This window comes from Coloeus monedula (genome assembly GCF_965178545.1).
Source record: "Coloeus monedula genome assembly, chromosome: 9".
In the NCBI taxonomy this organism is placed as follows: domain Eukaryota; kingdom Metazoa; phylum Chordata; class Aves; order Passeriformes; family Corvidae; genus Coloeus; species Coloeus monedula.
In genome coordinates this window covers 26,226,711-26,250,363 of record NC_138789.1, presented here as the reverse complement: position 1 = coordinate 26,250,363, position 23,653 = coordinate 26,226,711, and the positions used below count along the sequence as shown (strand labels likewise).

General features: G+C 42.0%; 1 protein-coding gene across 1 annotated transcript in view; it reads left to right on the top strand.

The window, feature by feature from the left end:
- Positions 1-20,065, top strand: part of RAB3B (RAB3B, member RAS oncogene family) — a gene marked incomplete at both ends in the record, with an annotated part of 44,195 nt that extends 24,130 nt beyond the window's left edge. Inside the window, 3 exons of the mRNA XM_082286712.1 lie at positions 11,369-11,487; positions 16,700-16,824; positions 19,878-20,065. Of these exons, the coding sequence (XP_082142838.1) occupies positions 11,369-11,487; positions 16,700-16,824; positions 19,878-20,065 (432 nt within the window). The remainder of the gene's footprint in view (positions 1-11,368; positions 11,488-16,699; positions 16,825-19,877) is intronic.
- Positions 20,066-23,653: the final 3,588 nt, after the last annotated feature.

Sequence of the window (23,653 nt, the reverse complement as noted above, 5' to 3'; positions counted from 1 at the left end):
GCTGATCTCTGTCAGGAATGAAGAGATTCCCCTGCCCAGGGAAGCTTCTTTTGCCTTTTCTGAAACAAGCCTTGTAACATCCTGGGATGGTAGTTGTACTTAACTCACCCAAATACAGCTCATCTTTCCAATGATAAGCCAGCCCTCCCATCATCTTTTTTGCTGTTCTTTGGCTCATTTCAGTTTGTCCCTTGTTCTTCAACCACAACATACTACAAGGTGTCTCCTTCCCTGGAGTGACAGATCCCATTCCCACTGGAGAAGTCCCAGTCTATTTCTAGTTTCATCCCTCCCATTTTCTTGCATGGGCACAGAGATGAACCTCTTTGTTTGCCAGGTGCACCTTGAATACCTGGTGTTTTTCTTCTTTCCACACAAAAATGCAGTCTCTTCCCTTTCTTTCTGAAGAGCAGAGCATGAATGTGGCACTGAAACAAGCGTGGATGAGAGGTGGGTCCTGCAGCTCGTGTCAATAAGCTGTTTTGAAAGAGGGGGCATGTGTGTAGGTCATTTATGTTTACATCTTATTTCAGGAGATAGACTGCAACTCACCTGCTCACTAATTAAAAAGAAGTAAACATGTTGCCTGTTCTTATCTAAGAGTTTTTATGTAACATTTACTGCCTGTTGATGTAACTGCCCGAATGAATGCAGGGTGATTGGAAGTATCATTAGTGATGTGGAAGGACACGGTGAGATCAGAACAGAATGTTTATTCTTTATCATCTAATCCTTATTGTTTGACTGTTTGACTCCAGGAAGAGTACATAACATGGATGAAACTTTGCTCCATATTTATTTTTGGCCTACCTTATGAGGATAACTAGAATCCAGGAAATTTTTAGTCACTAAGGATCAGGAAGGCTGGCACAAAGCAATGTTTAACTGTGGCAAAAACTCCTTGTTGAGGATTAGATCTTAGGATTCCCTTCTCTCAGCTGGAGGTGTTGGCAAGAGATGAGCTCTGATGTTACCACATGGTTTGCTAAAAAGGCCTGGCTGAGGCTGAGATCTATGGGAGCTCTCAGTTTGTCCTGGTAGGACAGGGATGAAGTCTTCTACTTTCCCTCCAGGCTCCGTATGAAGAACTAGCAAAAAACCACATCTTAACAGATTTGGATATTACTGTAGCTTTCATAATTTTTCAGCTGACTTGGAAGATATAAAGAAAAGCTTTGGTCAAGGTAAATTACATCCCTTGGGAAAAATAGATGGAGAAAGTAGGATCTGGGTGCCATGTGAAGAGAGATTTGTTTTCCCTTTCAGTTCTTTTTATTAATTTCATTAATGCTTAAAATGGGGGTACATTTTGTTTTCTGAACTCTGTTCTTCTGACAATGGTGTTTGTGATAAGAGTATAGCAGTGAAACAGCAACTGTTCCTTGAAAAACCAGGAATCATTCTCTTCTGCAGAATGGGCAGATACTGTCACTGCCTGAATCTTGGGATAAAGTATCAGGGTAAGCTCCAGACTGCTAACCAAAGCTTCCCCTGCTGCTCTGAAGCCTCCAAAATTGTGTTGAGTTATAATTCTTTGATGTCAGAGTAAGGCAAAATAGCAGCAGGCAGAAAGTGCAATTCATTTAATTGTAGTTTCATAATGTTTTGAAGCAGTTATGCTGTTGCTGAAGTCTTGTCATCTTTAGTGAAAATGTCTTTAGCTCACTGGCAAATCTAATTCTGCTCACTTATGCTTTGCTCCAAAGTTTGCTTTTGCACCTTTTCAGTCCAGAGAAGTGATTTGGACTGGGTTGGAGCAAAAAACAAGTCCTAAGAGCCCTTTTTATTCTCTGTCACAGTAAATAATGTGTGTTGCTCCAAACATCAACTTGTTGCACCTTCTCCAGACACATCACTGAGCTGCACATGAAAGCAGAGCACAGTCTGCCTAGAGGTTAGTGCTTGCTAGAGAGGCTGCTTCTATTTGATAAATATTTCAGTGTGTGTGTTTCCCTGTGTAACAGTACTAATTCATTCCTAAGCTGGGAAGTGTTTCCAGAAGTGTGGGGTAATGGAATGTAGTTCAGCTCCCTTTGCTGAACTGAGCCAGGGATCCAGAGAGTCTGATTTCAATTCTCTGCTGGCAGAGGGCCTGGGTGATTTAGGAAGCAGCATAATGCATGAACTTGTGCTTGTATTGGGCCTGATACTATGGTTGTTTCAATTACAGATTTGTTGATAGATCTTTGCTTGCTTGGGGTAATGCTGTGCGGTTTCCCTGTTTTATGAAGGTATATTAATATAAAATTGCTAGAATATAATGAGGACTGATGCCCCTGTATTTTTGTTGATCTGTAAAGCATTACACACATAAAGTGTTCTGTACAAATATGATCTCATGCTGTCTTTGTTGCTCATAGGATTTTTGTTAGCTTTAAATACAACAGTTTGGAGTTCTCATTAGCAGCTTTTTAGACTCCTTTCCTTGGGCAGAGGTCTGTGTTTTGAGAAACAGATCACATGGAAAATGCTGTGTCTTGTGTTCTTGTTATCTAGACATTTAGTCTTATTTGGGAGGAGTCAGGACCTCTGCATTTGCAGGATTCTGTGCTGAGATCACTGGATGTAGACAGGACGTTACAATTCTTCCAGACTTACTTTATAGCAATCCCCAAGTGACATCCCCCCAAATTTGGGCTGAACTGAGTGTTCCTATTGAGTAAAAGCAGCAGGCTGTGCTTGGGAGCCTGACCAAAGCCCGCTGGTGTGAATGACTGGGGCATGGTGAACCTGGAGGCATGGAGCAGCATATTGCTTTTTTATAATGCCAACAGCATGTTTTCTTCAGCTGGGAAATCTGCTGTCATTTTCCTCTGTCTTTCTGAAAAGGTGAACATGAAGATGTGCTTTTCCTCAGGAAGGTTTGAGCCACTCAGGCCCTTGATGTGTCCACTGACCAAAGGCAGTTTGGGGCTTAGCAAGAGCGGGGAGGTGATGATAAAGTGGTCAGTAAAAATAAAGCAGTTAAAATACCAAACAGCAACACATCTCACACGTGTGTCAAGGAGTATTTGTTTGTGGCTCTCTTTCCAACTGGAAAAGAGAAGGGAGCATCACCACAAGGGTGGGTGAACTTAAAACAGTGCTCAAGAGGGCCTCACACCTAGAAATGCATCAGCTGTAACCACTTCTGCCCCGAGGTGCTTCCTGGGCTGCCTCGGATGCCACCTGCAGCTGCTGCACAACAAAATTTCTCGTTTAACATCTCATCTGTGTGGTTATAATAGAAAACATCACGGTAAATGGTAGAAGATTATTTTCTTTGTCTTGTGCTTTTGCATCCTCACGCGTGTACTGTTGTGGCTGACAAAGCACTTCAATTCTAAGCCTCTATTTTAAGATGCTTAGGACTACTCAAAAATAGCTGTTCTTTAGCTGAAAGTCTTCCTTTATGTTCTTAGCAGAGATGTGAGTTTACTTGGAGAGTTTCAAATTCCATTTGATTTTTTTTTTTACATTTCTTGTGAATTTAAACAAAACCCCCTTCATGCCACCAGTATATCAAATCTATTTATTACATTGCTCTTCAAAGTGTGTGCACATTTCTGTCAAACAAAAACACATGAGACAGGAATCTGTGTTACTGCTAATTCCAGAATTTGGAAAATGTATTGCAAACTCCACTGATGATAGATATGTCCCTTTTTCTTTTCCTTTTTATTTACCTTCTGGTTTATGTGGTTCAGATTGCTCTTGGGTTTTGTTGTCTTTAAGCTTTTGTTCTACCTTCTTGAGTGCTAGAACCTTCTTCCTAATTTTGTTTAATGCTCACCTGAATTCAGCAGTGGGGCTTTTTTCCTAATTTGGGAGGTAATTGCCTGATCAACTCTTAATTTCCACTAAATCTTGAAAAAATACACATTAGGATTTTAAAGACCTTTAAAGAATATTTTGTTTTCTTTTTATTGGCATGTTGTTGATAATATAAATTAAGCTTGATTATTTTATTTTTGTCTTGCTGCTGCCCTTCACATTAAAGCACATGTTCTTGCCTCATGGTTGTAATTCAATTTGATATTTTAGTCCTAAAAATATCATGGACAGCTTCCCAGAATTTCTGAGCACTGTCTTAGAATTGACCCCCTTGACATAATATCTCTAGGGGGTTTTTGTGAAGTATGAAGCTCGGATTTAGCCTTAATCCACTCCTAAATAAGATGAAATCTTCCCTTGATAAGAACCAGCCCTCGGAGGGATGCTCCTAGCAGAGTACCAAGTTATTTTACAATTAGGGGTTGCAACAGGTCTTTGAGGCACAAAGTCATTGATTTTCGTTAACACCGGAATAATTGCTTTGTAAATGAGTTAAGGAAGGTCTTGCCCAGGGCCGGGCACCATCCCCGGGCACCGCCGCGATGCCCATCCCTGCGGCATCGCCAGCAGCCCCTGTCGCTGCCCGCTCCCTTGCCGGTTACCATGACATTTGATCACCCACGAACGGGCTCCGGCAAGTCTGGCTGGGGCTTGCTCGGTGCGGGGATTTGCTCCGTTCGCCTGCGTGCGGTGGAGGAGGAGGGAGCCCCATGGCACCGCAGTGTTCATTGCCTTGTTCCCTCCGAGATCAAAGAACCAGAATCCAGGCGGATTTGTACCGCAGATCACTTCGCTTCCTCCTCACAGACTGTGCACTTGTTCTTTTGGCAGTCGATTCATAATGTATTGAGATTTCCCTTTGTGCTGCTGCACATCTCCCGGGTTGGCACGGAGCTGTGCCGACCCACGCGGTGGCCGCTTGGCTGGAGCACGTCAATGTCCCGCCCTGCAGGACCAGTCAGGATGTCCACGCTGGCTCTTTCACAGGAGGGAGTGCTGCTTCTGAAGTGCTCCGGCTGTGATTAATGTAGCAGCTTCCCAACAGCAGCTAATTAATTATGCTTAGAGTGGCTAACCCTGCTCAGACATCTGTGCGTTGTACAGCTGCTCTTGCAGTGGCTGATTAACAGAATTAAAGGATATACGTGGGACAGCTAAAAAGGTCTAGCAAAACTAGCAGTATATGCCGTGATAATAATGCATCCACTGCCCAAAATGCTACTTACTCTGGGATCTCAGTGCCTTAGATGTTTTTGGTTTGGTTTTTTTATCATACCAGTGATGGTTTTATCGCTTTCCCACAGTGGATGGGCTTTCAAGTGCATCATATCCCTCTTGAACTTTGCTGTTTACTTGCAGCTAAAGAAATGGAAGTTGAAGTAGGCATGTGGTGTGCTACAGATTTTTATCACTGCCATTTCTTTATTTTTTTATCGAGGTAGCTGGATCAGAAATAATAAAAAAAAAAAATGAAACTGATCTTCGTATTAGTTCCAAGTCATGAAATGTAAGATTTTCAATTCTATAAGCTTTAAGAAATGTGCACAATGAACTTAATCTTTTGTGTATCTCTTTATGGCATTTCTCCTTTGCAGCCACTGTCTCTTAAATACTTTAAGAGAAAAACTCAGCCTACAAAAAGATGAGAAGAGCAGATAAGGTTCATAGGTAAGCCAGTCCTACTCCAGTCCTCCTTACCCTCTGACAGATCAGGAAGGGCAACTGATGCTAATCTTCACCACAATCTCAAGGCACCTGGGAAAATGGAAATAACATTTTTAACATCTTAGCAGGTCGTGAGCAGTAGTGTCAATCACAGTACCTTGGCCTGATTCCAGTGTGGGAATTACATTCTGCTGAGCAAATGCACCCTATTGGATTGTCAGTGATGCGCTTTTTGTCTTACATGGTGTGGAGTTGCTGAGAAAAGTTACAAGAGTTGGGGTTCCCTACTGCCAGAAATATTTTAATAGTGGATTCAGTCAATCTACAGTAACTTTTCCTCCTTGTTCATCAGCTTATTTTACAAAAGTACTTTGAAAAGTGCAGTGCTTCACCTGCTGTAACTCAGCTATTGAGTTACAGGGAGCAACTTCAAAAGCCTGTGTGTTCGGCATGACCAAGGTCTCTGATGACTGACCAGATGCTGGTGAGCTCTTGAAGACACTGCATGTATTAAAAGTCTCTTTCCAAAAAATTTCCATCTCTCTGTTGCAAGCAGTTAGTGTGGGAATGTTAGAACAGGGTGATAGAACTTTCTATACAGGGTAAATAAAATAGGATAAGAAAAGGGCAATTCCTGCAACTGGTCATACTGAAATTATTGAAGGCTGCTGGTTTTACTGCTTCTAAAGAGTGGAAGTGAAGATAATGGGAAAATTTTAAAAGGCACTTAGCAAGGATAGAGCATTTTATCAAAAAAGGCAAGGGGTTTTGTGTTGGGTCTTTTTCACATCAGAAATGTTTTCCTGCATATTGCTGAAATGAAATGGCTCTCAAGGTAGCTAAATGTGTCTGAGTAGGTTCCAGTGACTCTTGGGCAATGGGAGCACTCAATAACAAAAGAGGAAAAAAAACATGTCTAATATGATCTGTTGAACTGGAGCATTTTAATCAGAGCTGAGTTCTGAAGGAACCAGGTGTTATTTTGCTCCTGGCAGCAATTGAATCTTCACAGGTTTTTCATGACATCACATCTTTTCCATGTCTTAACCAGTGACTCATCCTGCTTGCCTGTTTGTTCCTATTTCTAGCTGCCAGCAGGAAACACTAAGCTTAATGTTAAGATTCTCTTATTAATGACACATCCTAGTCTGCCCAAGGTCCCTCTCCGTTGTGATACCTGGTGGGTGGGTTGTTTTTTTCCCCTTCCTCTCTCCCAAGGTGACTTTTGTTTATCTGATTCTTGGTGGCTTCCACTCCAAAGCCTGCTTTTGCAAAGGCAATGTTTGTGTGAGTGTAACATCCCCCTATAACCACGGGGCTGGGAAGTGGATTATCCCGTCTCCAGGGCTGACCAAACTCCAAACAAGGTGCAAAAAGCCGTGGTGTGGGTGTTACAATGTGACATTTAATAACAGGGTAGAAGAAGTCATTCCTTCGCTAGGTCTGATGAAGCCCCAAATTGTGGTGGGTCCTGATTATTGGGGTGAACGTAGCCTCTGTTCTGACTCTGAGCGGCCTGAGCAAGGATGTTGCCAGGTATGTGCAGCTTGTAGATGTTGCCAATAGCTGGACAGTAAGCAACTCTTATTCTTGCATATTGTTCTTCTTTAAAAAAACCAAAACCCATGGAAATCACACCATAATCCTTTAAAAAACTTTGAAATGTTTATTTCTTTAGAGGCTATTTGTCACATACACTGCTAGAAAAGTCATGGTGCTAAGGAGATTAAATTCAGTACAGATTAGATGTTTCAGTGACATTTTATTTGGAACAAAGAACTTGTGGCTGGAAATCTTCACTAGAAGAAGGATGGTTTGGAATCAGGGATTCTGATTTTTCAGACCTGCAGCAGAGAGCATCTGTCATGATCTAAACACTCAAATATGTTTCTTGTGTTAGTACCTTGCAGCTTCTGCTGCAACAGCCAAGTACATTTAAGAAAAGCTGATTGTACTCCTATTGTGAATGCTTGTGTGATGGATCTTGAGACTAGAGGGCATCTGCACGCAATGCAAATGCATTTAGGTCTTTTTCTTCTCTGGTAAACACTGAATTTTGAGTGCTCATTAATGCAAAACCTTCAAATTTTTGTTTCAAGCTACCCACTAATGGTCCTGTGGGTGTTTTTAATTGTTTGCGTAAAGGACAGACACACACATAAGCTGCAGAAGAACAGAGCTGTTAGCACACTGTTGTAAATGCACCTCACAGAGACCCCTCTGTGCCTGCTTACAGCCAAGCTCTCTGGTTCCTCTTCAGGGATGCCAACAGGTTCTTGGATGCTGGGGGCTCAGGCTGTTCTTCCCAGGCATTTGGCTAGAGTGTTAATTTGTGCTACATCACCCTTCTGCTGATCCCCACCTGTGCCTCGTGTACTTGTCTTCTAATGAGTTTGTGGTCTACCTGGAAATCTTGCAAACAACTTGGTGGGAGGGGAGCAATTTCTGTCAGTTGTTTTCTCCTTCATTAGATAAACAACTTGAACTTAAAAACCTGAAATGACTAATTACCTGAGGTTTGTGGTGTTTTAAACTGAGGGAAGGACAAGTGTTGTAAATGCTGAAGAAAGTGAGCTCAGATTTTGCAGTTTGTTTTATTTTATTTATGCTGAGGCATCTGTGTGTGGGGGGTGAGGTATGCACTTAAGCTCTCATGGTGCAAGTCAAGAAAATTAAGCCAGTTTATTGCTGTCTAAGAAGCTAGTGTAACCTGAGGAAAAAAGTAATTTCAGGGTGATAGTACAACAACTGAAATGCAGTTGGAGAAATGCCACTATAAGGCTGTGAGGGGAAATGACATGCTCTGTATCTGTACAGTAAAACAGAGCGAGGAAGCCATCAGTGACTCGGGAAGAGATGAATTACATCTCTGCATTGTAGCACATGGCTACCAGGGCAGGGGTGTGAACAAACTTTATATACCATGAGATACAGGATTCCTTTCCCTCACACACACTCCTCTGATAACCTGAGAAGGCAGGCCCACAAGTATATCCTAGTGAATATGCAATTTCACTTTCTAATGATTTAAGTGCACTGCCCACCTTAGGACAGGTTATGACTGAGCAAATGCATGTTATCCTTTGGGGCTCTGTACCTCCTGCAGCCCCATCTCTCACTAATGTATGAATTGTATGAATGTATGAATATGAATCCCCACACACAGGGCGATCACAGGCAGAATACTGAAATCAACCAACCAGATTTGCTTAATTTCAGAGCTTTCAGGAAATAGGACAATTTGGCTTTCTCAGTCCAATTCCTGACTGAGCCGAGGCGCTAAGGTGGTATCAGGGCAAGTTTTGTAAGTCATCCTGAGTGTCCCTTGAAGCTGCCTCCCAGGACAGCCTGGATGCTGTCCTGGGTATGTCCCCACAGCTGAGTCCTTGCTCTGACCCGTTGTCAAAATTAATTTATTTCCAAATTATTCTGCATGTGACTTGACAACGAGTCTTGCAGTCACTTACTGCCTAGTCACAGCCTCATGCCCTAAGCCAGAGTGAGCACTGGTTAAACATAGAGGAGAAAATAGGACATGAGATTTGGAAGGCAGAAGAGCCTGTGAATGCAGGTATCAAACAATAATGCTGTGAGCATGAGAAGTGGAGAAGCCTAACTTCCTATGGATTTGTTTGGTTTTGTTGGTTGCAGAATCTGTGAAGTTACTAATACTGATTTAGGGCCTTTTCCTAATGAGACACAAAGAAAGGCTCTCTCATGTGAATCTTGTGGTGCTGGGAAAAGATAATCAGTGCACTTAAGCTTTTTTCACAGCTAAGGTATGCTTAAGGTCTCTCTTCATCTTACCAACTACTTTTTGTGACATGTGTAAAAACATTTGAGCACATTTTCCCTCAGCAAAATTTCATCAAAAGTGTGTATGTGGAGACTGATGTTTTACTGAGCCTCATGTCTTTAGGAAATCAGGCTAAAATAAAGCAACTATCATCTCTCTGAATAAAAGAACAATACTATTACTGCTGAGACCTTCCTTCCTTGAAGAAATATATTTAGGATCTAGTTGTCGTGGCTGGTTTAGCTGTTCAGCAGCTAAGGGGAGATTTGGTGTCAGTGAATATGAGAGTGCTGTGTGGTGGATTTATCACTGGCAGGAAAAGAAATGGTCACTCAGGCTGCAGGGTGGAGCCCACCTCATTCTGATATTCCCACCTCTGACCTGTTGTCAGGAGGGAACAGAACAGTTCCTCAGCCAGTGTGCAGTGCTTCATCATGATCAGCCAATGGGCTACCCCATCTTGAAATAAATACACAAGTTTAAGGGAAAAAACCACTTATTTTCCCAGAGAACCAGTGGAGAAACAGCAAGATTCCAGCTGCACAGCCTCTCCACTCGGAAATTCACAGTATGTTACAGCTGTGGATAGTCTCACAGTAGTGCAATAGCAGAGCCTTTTAAGAAAGCTGTAGGGAGCTTATTTACAAGCGCTGTCCTCCTACAGAGAGGCTCTGTGATGTTCTGGTGCTGAACAACAGGCGGCCACAGACTGGCTGCTGTGCGTTCTGCAAGGGCCAATGGTGTCCCTTGCATGCAGCAAAAACAAAGCTGCATGTATGGGAATGATGAGGAGGATGATTTTAAAGCTGAGTAGTTTCCTACCCACTGTCTTCTGGGGATGTGGTGATGTGCTGTGTCTGATCTCTACTCCTGCCAGAGTGCTCTATGTGAATTTATTTTATTCTTCCAACTAGTTACATGGTTGTTAAGTCCTTTAGAGTCTTTTTCTTTAGAACTTTCATCACATTTTAAACCAGTGGCAGTAAATGCATTCTTCAGTTTGGGTTTTGGAGGACTAAAAGATGGTTCATTTTAGAACTAGCCCATCACAGTAACTATAAGTTGACACCTCATACTGAGCGCACACTTTGAAGGTGATGCCTTTTGGCTCCCTGCAGCTGTTTTGCAGAGCTGCCATTTGCCATAAGAAGGATGTAATGTGTTTAAAAGATAGACACCTTCTAAGTGAGAGAGACAATCGACTCCTTCTGGGTGAGAGCACACGACTTCTCTCCCTGGTTCAGAAGGCAGGTCCAGAGGGAATGGATTAGGCTGTAGGACTGCTGTTTTGGTGTAGAAATATTCCTCAGTTTGAAAATAGGCTTGCAAAATGTAGAGGAAAAGTGCTATTGGCATCCAACAGATGGTAGTTGACATATTTTCTAGCTGTCACAAGCTTTTCAGAATTCTTCTGTTGCATATGCCAGAGCTTCACCTTTGTGCTGCCCAGCTGAACACAGAAATGACAACTGCAGGTGGAGGAACTCTACAGGAACTCTCTGGGTAAACAGAATTAAGATGAACAAACAGAAGAGGATTAATAGATCTCAAATTAGTATGTGCACTTCAGACTTTGTGATTGGGATATTCCACATTAAATTCACTTTGTATAATAATGTTTATTGTATCAAATCTTTATTTCTTGTCTCTAACCTGAGGCAAGAAAGGAGTCACCAGCAGCATCTACCTCAATTCCTGACCATGACGCTGAATTGCAACATGTGAATATTTTCTGCCTGGTACAGTCCTGGACTGGTTATTTTGCCTCTGCTTTGAAGTGTCAGCTTTCAGTGAACTCTGCTAACATTTTATTATTGCATTGGGCCTGAGGCAGAGAAGACCAATTAAAGGGTTGACATCTTCGGTATTTTTTTAATAGTACATGTGTCAAAATGCATTTAAAAAATAATGGTTGATGCAAAAGCCTAATTAATGCTAAAATGTAAGTAGAGTTCATTTCACTTGGGAGCAACTGAGAAGTCCAAAATGTATAATAACAAAAAGTGGTTGCTTTATTTTTTATATAGGACCTAATTACAATTCTTGCTTCTGAGAACTGAAGTCTTAAAGCCTAAATATTCCTTTCTGTTGCAGGATACAGCTGGACAAGAAAGATACAGGACCATCACTACAGCCTACTACCGAGGAGCCATGGGCTTTGTCCTCATGTATGATATCACCAGTGAAGACTCCTTCAATGCTGTGCAGGACTGGTAGGAAATACTGGAATACTGTTGTTGTTGTTGGGTTCATTTGGGTTTTGGCCAATTCTCTCCCCACATTTGTTTGTTGAAAGCGTGAGACATCCCACCCTCCATAGTGCTTTGCATCACTGTGTTCTTTCCTCTTCATCTAAATAATTTGATTTATAAACATTCCTTAGAAAAAGTTCTACAGCTTCACTTTAATGAAAAGGTTGTAATTCAGATATTGTAGCATACTACAGTACTTTGTGCTTTTAAAAGTATCAATTTACTGTAAAGAAATTAATCCCTTAATGCTTTTTTGGGCTTATGAGGTTTCTGGCTATGCTGCTAAAAATACAGATTAACAGTGGTTGTTCAATTATATCTCAGGGATTTGGGGAAAGGCTGTGTTGATCCTCAGTAGTGCCCTGTGACTCCACTCAAATGTCTCGCAGTCATTTCTGCTGGTTACCTGGTTCTCTTCACTGCAGATAAGAATGGCCACTGTGGTAAGAAGGGCAGTGCAGTGGTTAATGTGCTCTCCTGAGTCAGATTTATTTGCAAGGATCTCAGTGACCTACTGGGAGCATGTGACATCCTGGCTGTGGCACTGGCTCTCAGCATCTGCCTCAACCTGGCTTTCTACTGAACACCTATTCTGTATCCCCTAAGCTAGGCTGTAACTCAAAAGCTGCAACAACATGGTTTGTCGTTTCAAGTGATTTGTCTTCTCTCCAAAGCTGCCCAGTTTTAGTTCTCTCTGTTCACTAAAGCAGTTGGTCATGATGGTCACATTCAAGATGTAGTCTCCACTTTCAGCCCCCCATCCCCAGTACCACAACCCCACATGAACTGCAGCCCCATCCTGAGCAGCCCTTCAGCAGCTTGTGGTAGAGGAATACGCTCTTTTCTTGTTAAAAACACAAACCCAGAGGTTTTGCCAGAGCCAGTTTTGTCCATCAAGTTTCATTCACCAAGCTCAGATGAAGCTTTTTCTGCAAGTGTCTGCACAGGGATGTTTTCCGTAGGTGTGCAGGCATGTGAGCTGGGGCAGCATCTTTCACTAAACTATAAATATTTCCAATTTGGTTCCCTGATGAAACAAGATCCATATGAGCACACTGTTCATCTACCTGTCTGTCTATAGATTCTGCTCTAGCAGGTTTTACTTATCAGTCTTAAATTAGCTGAAAATTACTGAGTCTCAGTCTCTGAGCTGCTATTATTTTAAAGTTTGCAGAGGTAGAGTTTAACTTCAAGCTTTATATTGGAAGTAGTCTAAGCTCTGTTCTATCAAAGGCACTGGTGTGAGAGTAAGAGCTGGGAAAGGTCAGCTTTGTCTGTTTGACTTCATGTCTTCCTGTGCCATGGTAGCTGCAGGAATATCTTTGCTAAGAGCACCTTGTCAGCCAAAGGACAGAGGTGAACCATCAGTGTGTTTTTGTTCTGTATGTCAGGAATCTTTCCAACCAGCTTTAGGGTTCTGAGCCCAAATGAGATAGTGGGGTGGATAAAAAGGACCCATTTCCCTCCTTCCTGAAGCTTGTCCTCAGGAGAGGAAATGAGGGCTGCTGCCAAGCCAGCATCTCTGGGCCAGCAGAGTCCTCTAGTGGCTATTGCAACTGGGAGATGGTTTTTCCCAGTCTGCAAAATTGCTTTCTAAACATCCGAAGGCACAAGATATGGAAAAAAGAGCTTTTGGCTGGTGCTGCTCAATCAGTGTCTGTAATTTTCTATCATAGCAAGTGGGATTTTCTTTGTTTTTTTTCCCCACACCATTCTGCATGATACAGTTATGTTTAAAAAAACTTACTACACTGGATATGGTCTTCAGTCAGGAACTGTACTCTCCATAGAAAATTAACGTGGCTACTACTTGAGCTCCTTTATCTCCATCTCTGGTTCATTGGCACATGACTGTTTTAACAGCCCCCTCGTTGGGCCACAAAGGAAATAAGAATATCCCTCCCAATCTGCCAAATTACTTCTTCCCTGGGAGATCTTTTATCCTCACTCTTCTTATGGGTGGATGTCCTGAAGAGAATCCTGGTTTGCTTTGTGTCACTCAGACGTCTCCTAAACCAAATAAAGGCACTTTCTCTCCTGAGTGAGAGGATCATGGTTGTGTATCAGGTATTTAGACAAACTCTCCAAGTAGAATATGAATGCAAAGCAGAGTCTTTCCTTCACTGACATGAATCACCTCAGTTAATGATGTTCATCATCTTAAAACCACTGAGAAAGAGACGCAATTTAAATGCATTTGGGAATACCTGGAACATGACTTGTTCTCTTGTTCACTGGAAAATGTACAACATATTGTATGAGAAGCCTTAAAATGTTAAGCCTGAGTGATTTTCCTTACTGCAGTGTGGCAAGAGTTCTGTCAGGTTATTTAACAAGAAAAAATACAACTAGGCAAACAAAAAGATAGGTTTTAACTGATATTTGAAAATAAGTAACTATTTCAGTTGAATATGTCTTTCCTGTAGGGTGAGTGAAAGGGTTAAATGAGCTTTCATAGCTTGCAGCTCTGTTTCTAGAATTTTTTTTAGTAGTCTTCTTTGACAGCTGTTATTTGATGTTGGGTTGATAGTTGTGTGTAGATAAATCAGTTGTTTATACCTCATTTGAAACTGCAATGGAACTAAAATATACTCAGTACTTGAAACTGTAAAGTAAATAGAAGATATTATGGAAGCTCTGCTTTGGACAATCTAGACAATTTCATAGAAGGAAAATAAAAATTGGTAAAATTTAACTTATATCTAAGTGACAGCTGAGTTCATCAACATTTATCTTTAACCCACACTGAATTGTTGATACCTCCATGTAATTGTGAACCTGAGACTATTTTTCTTCTAAGCACAAGGCACGAAGTTTGTGCTTTTTTGTTAATTTGGGGAATTCAGCACAAACAAGGCACAGCATTTTATTGTATCACAGAAATATGTTTCTCCCAGTGTGTATATTGGGCTGCCCTGATAGGTGTTGAAACAGCTCCATTACACAAGCCTTGCTATTTATTAGTTTATCTTTCCAAAAGCATCTGGAAATTTTCTGCTCTTCTTTTTGTATGGACATCAGGGTTTCTTTTACATGTTCTTCATAACTTTTTTGGTCGGTTGGTTGTTTTTTATTCCTAAGAAGAATAAAGATTGGTGTTCTGTAAGAGGTTTTCCACTAACTTGTACAAAACAAGGAGAAAGATGCATTTCTCTGGGAGATCCTTCATGCTGTTTGCTTCTTTTTCATTTTCTAAGTTATTCTGTTTAAATAGTTAAGATTTATGTCCCCATGTGATGCCAGGGTACAATGAATTTTCATGTGAAATGAATCCATAGACTGAACTGTGAATCAGAAGAGGAGACTGCTTTTAGCTGTTTTAAATTGAACCTGGGAAGACTTTATTTCTCTCTATTGCTTATGGAGGGAGACTGGGGAGATATGTCATCTTCCTGGGCTTTTGGCTGATTTCTGCAGTCACCCCCTTTTCTGATGAGCTTTGAGAAACCCCAGAGTCCCAAAAAAACTCATCACAGATTCATATTAGCTCTCATGGGGCGTGTCTACATGGAGGCATTCAAAAAAGTGACACTGGAGGAGCTAAAATTGGGATTGGAGTGAGTGCCTTTCCAGGAGGACACTAGGGAGAGTAAGAAGTTTCATTGCACACAGTCTTTGTTTATTTTTGCATGTTGCACTATGGGCCTGGGCTTGGGTGAGGTTCCTATTGCCCAGGGCAATCCAAGCAGGCTGCTGCTTCAAGGCAAGTTGCACAGTGCAATGACACCCTTTTTCCCAGTTATCTTTGGAGTAACACAGCTGCTTTCCATGGAAAAAAGCAAGTAAGCAACTCAAACTAATTAAAAATTGTCATTAGTAGATCAGAGCTGGAGGCTGCTGCTAATTCAGAAGAGAAGGAATCAAGTGCTTTATTGTTAAGGGAGTTAAGGAAACTTACACAGAAGTAAAAGTTTGAGAGGACTTCTGGCTCTCCTGGGAAGTGGCAGATTTGCCTGAAACTGTAGTGTCCTGCCTGGAGTGGTGGTGAGCAGGGGCAAAGAGTGGGAAGGTGAGTCAGGGAATGCAGGAGGATGGAGGAGAGGAGTGTATGGCTTCTGGCAGTGCAGCCTAATTACCCTTGGGAAGAAGGGAGCCTTAGAAGATAGAGCTGACTTGGTGAAGATAAAATAGGTTGTGTGGGTCTGAAAAGATGGATGAAAGTGAATGCTACTGAGGTAATAATGTTCTGCTGCTGGCTCTGGGACACCTCGCCAAGGATGGTGGGAGAGGACTGGCCCCTCAGGATATATTAAAAAAATATTCTGTTTTGTCATGAAAAAGTTCTAAAAAGGCTAAATATAAGGTCAGAGCCCCGGGATCCACAGTGAGCTTCACTCCAGTTTCAGCACATGAGCCACAGAAAGCCTTAGAGGCTCCAAGTTCACCTGAGTGCTCCTGCCTAAGCTCCCATGCACTGCATCCCTGTGCCCCTGAAGCTGGTGTTGGTCTGTCATTGCAGCTGCTGTCTCCTGCCTTACCCTTAGTCATGCTGGGTTCAAGTATTAGCTCATAGAGCCTTGCTTTGATCTCATATCTTCCCAATTTGGTAAATTCCTGTTTCTGCTTTTCAGTTGTTTCCATGTTCCTATGTGATTTTCAGTTTCCATGAAGTGTCCCAGTTCAAGCAAAGACAACTTGATGCTTCCATCTGTTTTTATGGAGTTCCTAAAACTCTACAGCAAAATGTGCTGCAGAAAAGGAGAGAATTATTATTGTTCTGTCTTATATAAGAAGTTGTAAATCCATGTAAATGCATCTACTGTGTGGCTTTTTCTATAGGACAATATCCTTAAGAGCTGTAACTGATTGTTGTTCCTCTGACACATGACAGCTGCAAGAGAATAAGCTTTACAAAAAGCCTTTTTTGTTCCTAATCTTCAAAAATTACTCGATTCAGTTTTTTATCTGGATCCTGTGATCTTTAAAACACTTGCAAAATCTCAACAAGAAACTTTGTTGTCACACAAAGTTAAGGAGTAGTAAAATAGAACAGTGCTGTGAGTTACACAGTCTGCATTCTTGCTTTGTGTGTAAGCCTGGTCATTTGTCTTGGGACCCACGACAGCCTGGGGATGTTGATACTGCCATTAATGGTACTTGTTTTCATATTTAATACAGGATTGTATTTTGGCACAGCTGATGGAATGTAACCATCTCTTTTCATCTGCTGTAGGGCCACACAAATCAAGACTTACTCCTGGGACAATGCACAGGTGATCCTGGTTGGAAACAAATGTGACATGGAGGATGACAGGATTGTTCCCATGGAGAAGGGGAAACATCTGGCGGATCAGCTGGGTACATGCAAAACTTTTCTTTCTACCTTTTTTCTTCTGCTTCTCTATACTGTGTTCCTTTTAGTTTGTACAATAATAAGTCCTTCCAGCAGTAATACTTCAGTAATGGTCTCACAACTAAGAAGTGTAATATATTCTAGTTTCATATTTTACTTGTTTTGTGCTCATTAGGCCAAAAATACCTGGTAGAATAATTGTAGTGTTGCTGTATCTATAAAGGTGATGTCTAGGGGTGAAAGGAAGATAAAGCTTTTGTGAAAAGCTTTTATTAGCTCAGCAGAACGAAAAGAGAAGAAGGTTTCATAAACACAATTCTGTCTCCAAGTACCATGTACTCATTGCAAATCAATGCAAACATTGATTTTTGTTGAAGCTTTTTTTTTTAACTAAACAATGAAAAAGAAAGAAGTTTATTTATCAGAACTGAAGAATTGAGTAAAACATATTTTAAAAATGTACTAGGCTTCTCTATCGAGGTAAGAAAATGACATTACGTTATTGATGTGGGATAGAAAAAACAAAACAGTTCCATTGAGAGGAAGCTGGGATTGCAATGAAAATTTTATAATGAAGAGCAAAGTAAACTAATACTTCTTTATAATTTATTTATCATTTTTCATTATCTATTATAGCATATAAGATATTTTAAATATGAAATAAGGGATCTACGTTAAAATTTAACTATACTGTTGTCTTTCATTAAAGAATTCAAAGTAGCAAGTAAATCCTGTTAAAATTTCATTCAGGTAACAGTGAAGACCCTTACAGTGGGCATAAATATTTGCTTAGCTTGTAAGAGTAGAGATTCTTACCAGACCCAAAGGAATTACCATCATCCTCAAGTTATAAAATCCTGTGTTGTCTTCAACCCTTAGGGACTAATTGGAGGGTGCATAATAAACTGTTAAATTGGGGGTACTGGAGTTCCAGGACAGTAGTTTAAAGTGTGGCCTTGAAGGTGTAAATTCTACATATGGCCCACACAAAGGGGTCCCGTTCATGGCTGGAGCCTTGAGGCACTGCCATCCTAAACAAATAACAAGCAAATACCAAATTAGACCCATTGTTATTATTGTAATAGTAAATCTTGACATGTAGGACTGGCAAAGCAAACAAAGACATGGTTAGTTTGCCAAGTCAGTTCTGTGCTCTTTTTTACCCATCAGAATTTAATCTGCTTTTGAAAACATGAATGTGAGTAAACTTGGTTCCTGGCTTGCAGACTCTCAGAAAGGTTGTGGATGCATGCATGGGCACCTGTTTCACAGGAACAATTACACTGCTGGTAATTGAAAATTTGTCCAGACCAAAGTAGCAGCAAATGGAGTTTTAACTCCCACTCCAATTTGGACTTCTAGTGTTTTTTTCTCTTCCCAAAATTAATCTGTTTGTTTCAATACAAACTTGGCATCTAGAATCTGAATCCTTTACTAGTGGGACACTTCAAATCACACACACACACACAGGGTTACCATAGCAACTGATTCCATCAGTAGGAAACTGTTTCACAGAAGAATCCCCAGTTCTGCCCCCACCTGGTGCTTGTCCAGCTCACCCTGGAGAAACACACCCCAGTGCAGAGCAACCCAAAAGCTGATCATGCCTTTGGGAAGTGCTGTCCCAGCCCTGCTCTTCTGTAACCTCCCAACTTCCAAAACACTCTTTTTAAAAGAGCTGAAAAATAGATCTGTTTTTATCAGATCAGTTTTTCATTATAGTAACTATGCCAATGTGTACAGCATTATATGAAATTATTTTGTGAGTTAGGTGGGAGGAATCTCTTTAATTGGCTATTGACTGCTTAAAGTCCTAATGTTCATCATAATGATTCACATAAAGGTTATCCCCTCAGCATGTTTCTCTAAATTTGCATAGTGACATTAACATCATTGAAATAATTCCCTAATCAGATTAAGAAATTGTTACTGGCCTGAATGTGAACTGAACCAAAACAGATTGGTGTAGCAGAAGCTGAGCCAATGTTGGACTGACAGAGATATCTAAGTGCAGTTCTCTGATTTCCTATGCTTTTTATATACATTTTTATTTCATCAGCAGAAGAGCAAATGGGGCAGACATAACCCCTGTGTGATGCAGGACAGCCCTCCCTGTTTGCTAACAAGGCAAAATCTCCACCATCACTTCACCCCTTGTCCCATGAACCTTAAAAAGGGTTTGAATGGGGTGGATATCTACTTAGCTCACACATCGAGGTGACTCAGCCTGCCAGCAGTGGCAGACTGATCAGTTAAGACAAGTTTTCTCTTTCTTTGTGGCAGAATCAAAGGAAACTGATGCAATGCAGAATATCCCCAGAATGAAGCACAACAGAACAGAGCTCATTGCAAAATAAACTCTCTGTGGTGCCTCAGCTCTCGCTGCTGGCAATTTAATAACCTGACAGGACAGAAGCAACAGCTTGGTTGGCCTTTGAGGGCCCTGGGGTGAGGGAGATAAGGAAATGCTTCACAGTTCAGGGCATTCCTGCTGCTGAGGCAGGGCCAGGGCTGTCTGTCAGAGGCTGCTTCTCCCCTAGCGCAGTGTGGCAGCGGGAAGCAGCAGGAGGAGCTGGTGCCATGCCCTCCTTGGTGTAACTCCAGCCTTGCTGGTCTGGTTTTTTAATCAGAAAGGGACAGTGTTTGAGGGTCAAGGAGCATTGTGCTTTTGGGCACAGATGTTGGTCAGCAGAAGGAAAGCAGCCACGATCTTCCTTCTCATTCTGGCCTGTGCTCTTGCCAGAGGGCAGCGGCTGCAGCCCAGGGGACCTGCACTGATGGAAGGGGCAGAATTGACTCCCTTACCCTGGGTTTACTTAGATCTGCAGATATGCTTACCAGGGTGATGGGAAGGATCCATGTATCCCTTTCATTCCTAATGAAGCTTGATAAATTTTAAAAGTACTTCTGCCCACCATTCTAAGATTGTGGGAATAGACTGACTTTAAGGATTATCTGATGTCTTGTTTTCTTTCGGTAAATCCTGAAAAAAAGGGTATTTTAAAAACCATCATGATCATCAGTCTCTATTGATACTTTTTGTCCACTTTTCCCCCAGGTTTTGACTATTTCGAAGCCAGTGCCAAAGAAAACATCAACGTGAGGCAGGTGTTTGAGCGTCTGGTGGATATAATCTGTGAAAAGATGTCGGAGAGCATAGAATCAGACAATTCCAGGGGCACTTCTGGAAGAAGCATGCGGCTCACAGACAACCCCCCCCCTTCACAGCAGAACTGCTCGTGCTAGTGACCTTTCACACTGAGAAATGTCCTTCTCCCCAATTAAATTTTCTCTTTTCATTTGTGGTGGTGCATTATCATGTAGTCCAAAGGCAGAAGTGTCTGTTGTAGGAAATTGGTATGTTTGTTTAATGTGCTGGAGTGTTAATATTATGTATTTCCTCCTCCAATAATTTAATAATCTGAAAAAATATTGTAAGTGCATCTCGTGTGAATGTGAATTACACTGAAGAAAAATAATTGTGTAGTGATGCAAATGTTATTTCTACAGAGAATGTTGCATTTTTTAATTGTAAATTCATCTATTGCAGAAAGACTTTTTTTGTCAAGAACAGCAGGAAGCACAAAAACCAATTAGAAGGGACCAGGTCTAAGAGAAAAAAGAAAAATCTCTTACAAAGCAAGAATAGGCTTTTTTAAAACATAAAACAAAAAAAAACACCAATCCCCAGATATTTTGAAAATTGTTGCTGTCCTCCAGCCATGGATCTCAGTTTTTCTGTAGGATGGAGCAGAAAGCAGAGAATTCTGTCTTAACAGTGTGAGGTCGTCAAGTCTCTAAACAGATGAAGAACACAGGGAGGAATCAAAGCTGCTGGGCTGGGGAGGAGGAGGCCTTGCAGCCATTCCTGTATTTCCCTGTGCTTTGGCTGGTGCTGAGTGAAGGAGTGAGAGCCCTTGCAGGGGCTGCCCTTGCCTCCAAACTTCTCCACCACAGCTTGCTGGGGGTGTAGCTGTGTTTCGCACATTCCTGTCCTAATCCTCTCTTCCCAGAATTTGACTGTCCTGCAGTCCCTGTATCCTGTAGTTTTACCTCTCCAGGTCTGGATCTTCTCTCATCAACTACTTGCTGGTGGGTTTGTTGCAGGATGAATGAAAAGGGGAGCTGGCTGCTGCATGCTTAGTTGGAGGCAAAAACATGTAAGACATGGAACTGCACTGTCTCAGAGAGATAAAAATATCAGGAGGCAAAATGTGAGTGTTGGCAGGTATTTGTGCCAATATTATTATATTTTCTTTCTGCATTTTGTTATTGATTTGGTTTTTTAATCTTGTTCTAGATGGGCATGTCTGGAGGGATAGATTTTCTGGTTTCAGATTCAACCACAAAGTATAATTTAAGATCAAGAGAAGTGATTAATAAAACACGACTGCAAGTGAAACATGGCAAAGACATCCTGTTATTCTGTGAACTTTTTGTGGCATCATGCTTTGAATGGAGGAAAAATTTTTAAATTAAGTGGATATGGAGAGAAGTTGGTTGTCTTAAGGGGAAAATGCTGGAAAATTTTATGTCTTTACCTTTGATCTGTGATATCCTCTGACTGAGGGACTTCCTGATGTCAGGAACGGGAGTCGCCTGCCCTCTGTCCTGTAACGTGCTGGATCATGACACCAGTGAGTGCTTTTGTAATTTCCTTCTGTTGTGTCTCAAAGTGTAATAGCTCTAAGAAAAAAAGCACAGAATTCTGGACAAAAATGCAACTCTTTTGGGGTGGTTTGAGCTCATTGTGCTAAAGGCTTGATCCCTCTTTTTGTGTGTTGCTTTCGGGAATCTTTACTGTGACGTGTTCTGGGTATGTGTGATCTCGTCCTGAGAGTGTGATTTGTGCAGTGCTGGGATTGTGGTTGTTGTATCTAAACCCCTGAAACTGCAAAATAAAGAGAAATGTACTCACTGGGTGTGGCCAGAGAGCTTGTGTCAGCCGCATTTCTGGCGTTAGGAATCCTACGCATGTGTGAAGGAGAAATCTTTTTAATGCTTTAAGAATACAGCAGACCACATGGATCTTTCTTTGGCAGGGTGATGGTCTTTGAACCCAGCAATCTGCAATCACTATGTAGGTTTAGAACAGTGAAGAGAAGGATTATTTGGCCAATAAATGTATAGTGTTGTGTTCTAATTGTAGAAGAGGCAGGTTTCATGCAACTTGTATAACTAGCAATAAAATAAAAGAATTCCACATCAGATTTTGAGCTGTGCAGATGTAACTTAGTACTGCAATGCAAATAAAGATTTGTCAGCTCAGCAGCTCACTGGCAAAACAAAATGGATTCAGCAGAAATGGAATTTCAGTTATTTTCTTTGACTTACTCTGTTTTGTTTTGGTTTTTTTTTCCCTAGCAAAAAGGACCTTTCCCTTTTCCACTCAATATATAATTGTGTTTCATTATGTTCTGGTCAAGTCAGATGGACTTCTTTAAAGAAGAATAAAAGTACATTCCAGGCCCCTCAGCCTAGAATGGGCAGAATTGTTTTTCACAGGACAAGCGAGCAAGTCTGAAGAAAAGAGAGTTGGGAATTCTACCCTGCCTTATATTGCATACATGGAGAAGCCTAATATTTTTTGCAGAAATCCTGCAGATTTTATTTCGAATAAGGAATCAAATCATCACAGGCAACTGATACATCTTTGCATTAGTATATATTTTGTCTATCTCATCATCTTATATTTGCTGTGAAGGAATACAGGGAAAGCCTTTCGCCTTAAATGGCCTGCAGCTGGTTTCAGGATCAGCAGTGAGTCAGTAGTAATGGTTACTTGTATTAACTTGTAAGAGGAATGGCAGAATGTGAGACGGTGATTTGTCACGGCAAGAGAAATAAATCTGCTTGCACTGAAGGGAAACTCGAAATTTGTGATGTGGGCTTGTAGAGAGCTTTCCATTTGACTGGGAGCGGCCCAGCATAGTTGTGTTGCTGAAACAGCCTGTCTACAAGGTAAAAAAGGGGCACTAGAGTGTGGAAAGAAAGAGGTGACGGCTCCTCTCAAGCGTCTGTGTATGGCTTGTACAAAACAAGTGCTCCAGCAAAAGCCACAGGCAAACCTTGGGATTAGAGATGGGTCTTGGCTTCCATCTGGTGGAGGAATAGAGAACTGACATACCATCCAGGTGAGCATCCAGGCTGAATTATCAGCCCTGTACGTCAGGCTTGGCCTCTGACCCCGTACCTCGGCTTTCAGCGCCTGCTTTGCGGCCAACGGCGCCGGGAGCGCTGGGATTGCAGGGAGGCAGATGCGGAGCGATGCACAAGGGCTGCGATAAACGCAGGAGCCTGGCGGTGCGTGCCGCTTGGAAGCGCCAGGGGATTTGAGCCGACAGGCAGAGCAGCATTCCCTCTGTCACTGCAGCGGCACTGGAGTGATGGGGGAAAAGGATATCCACGAATCGGAAAGTGCTGAGACCTGCCGAAGTAGCCACATTTGTAAAGAACAAAGAGTGATTTCTGCTAAGCAGCCATGGGTGCAGACTTTACGCTGTTCAGGACACATCGTGTTCCACCATCCCGGGAAGAGCGATCCGAGGAACCCCCGGACCTGCCATGCTGCCGGCAGCCGGCCCGGCGAGCTGATTGGTCCTTGCAGCTTTGAGCGACAGCCAGCTCGACCAATTGGTGAGGGTCGTGAAAGGAGGAGGCTGGCTTCCGCCAGCTGGCTGTTGGACTATTCCAACGTGAGAGCGGGGGGGGCACTACTCAGGCGGCGGGCGGGCATACGCGTGGAAACGTGACGGCGCAGAGACCAGTGCCCGAAATCTGGATTCACTCTTCGTCTTCCCCTTATCCCTCTTGTTTGCCTTCCCGCTCCGCCCG